The 4,909-nt window shown below is 43.5% G+C and overlaps 1 protein-coding gene across 1 annotated transcript; it reads right to left on the bottom strand.

The window, feature by feature from the left end:
- Window positions 1–471: 471 nt before the first annotated feature.
- On the bottom strand, window positions 472–1,703 carry LOC136518643 (ethylene-response factor C3-like). The gene has a single exon (XM_066512317.1). It carries the CDS (start codon window positions 1,666–1,668, stop codon window positions 784–786), a length of 885 nt encoding a protein of 294 aa, XP_066368414.1. The 5' UTR covers window positions 1,669–1,703; the 3' UTR covers window positions 472–783.
- Window positions 1,704–4,909: the final 3,206 nt, after the last annotated feature.

The raw sequence follows: 4,909 nt of genomic DNA, 5'->3' as shown, positions 1-4,909 counted from the left end.
CCTCGCTGGACCACCGGATGGGACGGATGATAACCTGCCAACAAATCAGTAAAAACCTACTGTAGGAGTAGTCACGCCCTCTCCTCCAGCGGATGGAATGAAGAAGAATACTGGAAGTTGCCAATTGCCATTGCCAGCACCAGCACTGTTTTCTTGGCTGGCTGACGGCTTGACCTGGTCATGTCATGCCCCTCTCTCTCTCTATATATATATATCCACGTGGAGTCGATTCCGCCCAAATTATTAGCTACTCAAATTCCACGGGGGAGACCCATTCACCCTTTGAAAGTCCCAAGTATAATGGTTCCGTGCCTTGTCTAACATCTTGCCCATGAATTCCATCCAGAACCCTTCGTGTCAACGAATATTTCCGACACAAACATGCTCCCCCTCTAAGGGGAAAAAACACACACACGTGGAAGACAACGCAAAAGATAATTTTAATACAACACAAACACCTGTCACTTAGTGTCCTAAAGTTTTTTTTTTCTTCGCGAACGTGCCTAAGCATGTTTTTTCATCCAGAAGCTTGCGCTTCATAAACCCTTTCCTTTTCTTTCCCTCTGTTTGGAGAAGGTTTCTCGTTAAGAAGGTGGCGCCGCCCCGCGCCTCAAAACAAAACATGTAACTTGATCAAGCTCGTCTCTTCAACTCAAACAAAACCTTACTATCTAGTTTAGCCCTCTTCTACTCCAAACAACTCCTCCATGGATGATGTATCTATTTGCCCATTGGTAATGCTAGCCACCACTTATCGTTCTTGACTTGCATGCCTAGGCAGATTCAGATGGAGTGGTGGCTCCGGCACCAAGATGACGACGACGACGACTCCTCGGTGGCAGTGGCGCCCAGCAGCGCCTCCAGGTAGTCTGCTCCGAGGTCTTCCAGCTCCATCACCTCGCTCCTTGTCGCCGCCTTCGCCTTCCGGCTCCGGCTCGCTGGACGCCGCATCCGCATGGAATGGCGCCGCTTGAGCGCCACCACGGGCGAGCCAGAGGCAGAACCAGAGCCGGCGCACACATCCATGCCCATTCCTTCCAGGGACTGGCGGACCCGCTCCACGGGGAAGTTGAGCACGGCGGCGGCGCCACGCATGGCGAACGCCGCCTGGTCGTACGCCAGCGCCGCCGCCTCCGCGCTGTCGAAGGTGCCCAGCCACACGCGCACGCCGTTGCGCGTCGAGTCCCGGATCTCCGCCGCGAACTTGCCCCACGGACGCTTGCGCACCCCGCGGTAGGGCCGCCTGCCAGGCCCCATGGCTCCCGTGCCATTATTCGCCTCTGCTTCTTCCTGCGTCGACGTTGCCAGGGCCAGGCCGGCCTCCTCCTGCAACTGCCGCTGCCCGGCGATCATGTCCAGCAGCGCCACCTCGTCGGTGTCGTTGCTGTCGAATGGGAGCACGGGGGCGGGCGGCGCGCGGTGCTGTTGCCGAGCCATGAAGCTCCACGGCGCGGAGGAGTCGACAGAGCCGGTGGAGGAGCCCGGCGAGTCCAGCGGTGCCACTGCCACGCGGGGCTGCTGGAACTGGAAGGATGATGGGTGACGCGTCGTCATGGCGGCACGCCGGGCGAGGAAGCCGACGATGCCGGTGCTGAGGTGCACAGGCGGCGGCGGCGGCGGCGGCGGGGAGCTGTTTGAATTCTGGGAGTGGGAGGTGCTGCTCACCATGAGACGATGCTGCCTGCTGCCTGCTGCCTGCTGCTCCTAGTATATACTAATAGTAGGGACTCCACTGAAGTGGTGGCTGGAAACAATCGCGCGCGCGCCTCTTTTTATACTGCTCTGCCTCTGCCTCTGCTCGAAACACAAACAGGAGGGCAAAGGAAAGGAAAAGGAAGCAACACAACAATACAGAGTACAGACAAAAGAAAACAGGGGAAAAGAAAACCACCAGAATCCTTGTTATGCTTTTTGAATCACTTGCAAATTAGAAACTTCTTTTTTCCTTACTACAAACTTGAGTCAAATGCTTATCTCCCAACCATCTAAAACTAACACTGATGGTTTTAAAAAAATGGCAAACAAAATCTCATCTAGAGCTCTGTTCGCTTGTCTTAAAAATGGCTTGTTCGGCTTCTTTTTTCAGCCGGAACAGTGTTTTTCTCTCACAACAATTCAGCCGGAACAGTGTTTTTTAGCCAGTTTCAGCCAAGTTTCAGACCAGCGAACGGGGCCAACGAGGGATTAGTACAGTAATTAGAAAGTTGTTGGGATGTGGCAGGCCCACCCTAGCCCCCTCCCTCTGCCCCTGCTTCTCGCTGTCAATGAGTATGTCGTTTAGCCATGAAGGCTCTGTTCGCTTCTCTTATAATCCATTTTTTTCAGCTTGTTTTTTCAGCCGGAATAGTATTTTTCTCTCACAACAAATTAGTCGGAACAGTGTTTCGGCTTATTTTTTCAGCGAAGCGAACGGGGCCGAAAGGATAGCGTTGCTGAATCTTGAAATAAATTTAAAAAAACAAACAAACATTGTGTAAGTAGATGATTTGGTGTTACATTACACACCTTCCAACTAGCTATTTGTTTGATGGAAAGCGAAACACAAGCGTAAGTAGATGATTTTCATTGTAGGTACAGTGCACCATGTAAAGTGAGCTCAGCTATTTTCCTGACCGGACATTATTACAGTATATTTATCCACATTATTTTACAGTTTATTAGCCCGCATAAAAAGGGTAACAAAAGTCCATGAGTGGGTAGTAATTAAAGAAATGCCAAAAGCCCACGTGAGTCAATGTATCAGTGCATGGTAGCAACAATTGTTGAAGAGCACGCATATATGCAAGCTGATAATAATCGGATGCCCGTATATATTTTGTGCAACCAGGGACCTTTCCATGGATCTTTTTCTCTGTTTCTCCGCTCAATTGGGCACTGGCTCCATATATATATATATATATATATATATATATATATATATATATATATATATATATATATATATATATATATATATATATATATATGGCTACAAAATAACTTATTCTATAGCCACTTTGAGTTACGATAATTACTATGTTAATTTACGAGATTATAGTAACTCTTTACTACGTGGTTTACTATAACATTATGGTAAATATCCCCATGTGTTATAGTAACCCAACTATCGTAAATTAGTATATAAAATTATCGTAAACGGAGGTAGCTACATAATAACTTATTTTGTAGCTGGCTACTGAATATACTCTAGAACTACTACCATGTAGCTGGCTACAAAATAACTTATTCTATAGCCACTTTGAGTTACGATAATTACTATGTTAATTTACGAGATTATAGTAACTCCATACTAAGTGGTTTACTGTAACGTTATGATAAATATCTTCATGTGTTATAGTAACCCAACTATCGTAAATATGTATTGATATTATCGTAAATTAGTATATAAAATTATCATAAATAGAGATGGCTACGAAATAACTTATTTTGTAGCTGGCTACCGAATATACTCTCCTATATATATATATATATATATATATATATATATATATATATATATATATATATATATATATATATATATATATATATATATATAGGGAGAGGCTATTCAGTAGCCGGCTACAAAATAAGTTATTCTGTAGCCACCTCCATTTACTATAATTTTATATACTAATTTACCATAATGTCAATACATATTTACGATAGTTGGGTTACTATAACACATGGGGATATTTACCATAACATTATATTAAACCACTTAGTAAGGAGTTACTATAATCTCGTAAATTAACATAGTAATTATCATAACTCAAAGTGGCTACAGAATAAATTATTCTGTAGCCAGCTACAGGATAGTAGTTCTATATATATATATATATATATATATATATATATATATATATATATATATATATATATATATATATATATATATATATATATATATATATATATATATATATGTTTGAGAACTCAGATGGCCAGATTCCTTGCACCTGCAGTAGCAGAGGCCTAATTAACGATGTGTGTACACGAGTGTTGTCTTGCATGTTCAGTTATTTGGGGTGCACTTGCAGGTGTTTGTAGTGAGCGCGTGGTATGCCATATGCCTATGCCGATGCATCATATCTTCTATAACTAAAAAGAATAAAATGTAGATATTTTTTAGTGTAATATTTGTTTTGGTTCATCCGTTTGCCCACGCCTACGATCCCACGATATCTCCTGTATGCTGTGTCCTTTGGTGCGATTCTCCTTGATTGAATATTGTCTATTATGTGATAGAGGAATCACGATAAAATAAGGAGTAAAAAATTATTGTGCTATCCATATACATATTGCATAGTTGCATGCACCAGCATACATGGCAACGATGAAAGCATCTAGGCCCCTAATTGAGTTTCGGTGATTAATGATAATATGTAATTACTATGACTAACGTGTGTTTTGCAGAAGCAATTAAGTTAGGTCATAGTAATGGCAATTGGTTGTCATGCCCCTACGATGAAAATAGTTTTAGTTTTATAAGGATGGACGACAAGGTTAAGGATGAACTAGTTCTAAGTGTCGTTTAGAGTTGAAGAGACACTTAGAGTAGTTTAGGACTTTGTTTTTCCTTTGGCCGTACTATTAAGGGGGTACAGACGAATAGCTTGACCTAGGTGTGGTGCACACTTGCTAAATCTAGCACTAGGTAGCTCCAAAACAGCCCTTAGATCAATTGGAGTAAACTTCATTCACATATGATCGAGAGGTGGAAGTGAATGGAGGGTCAAATACTGACCGGACGCTGGCGCAGAGTCCGATCAGTTCATTTGATCAAGGTGAAATCATCTGGTGCGACCGGACGCTGAGTGCCAGCATCCGGTAAACTCCAGTAAAGTTCTAGAGAGAAAAAAAGTGACCGGACGCGTTCAGTCAGTGCTGACTGGACGCTGTCCAGTGTCCGGTCACAACTTAAACACTG

This window comes from Miscanthus floridulus, chromosome 17 (assembly GCF_019320115.1).
Source record: "Miscanthus floridulus cultivar M001 chromosome 17, ASM1932011v1, whole genome shotgun sequence".
NCBI classification, from domain to species: Eukaryota; Viridiplantae; Streptophyta; class Magnoliopsida; order Poales; family Poaceae; genus Miscanthus; species Miscanthus floridulus.
The sequence above is the reverse complement of the archived record's forward strand: the minus strand, read 5'-3'. Positions and strand labels throughout refer to the sequence as shown.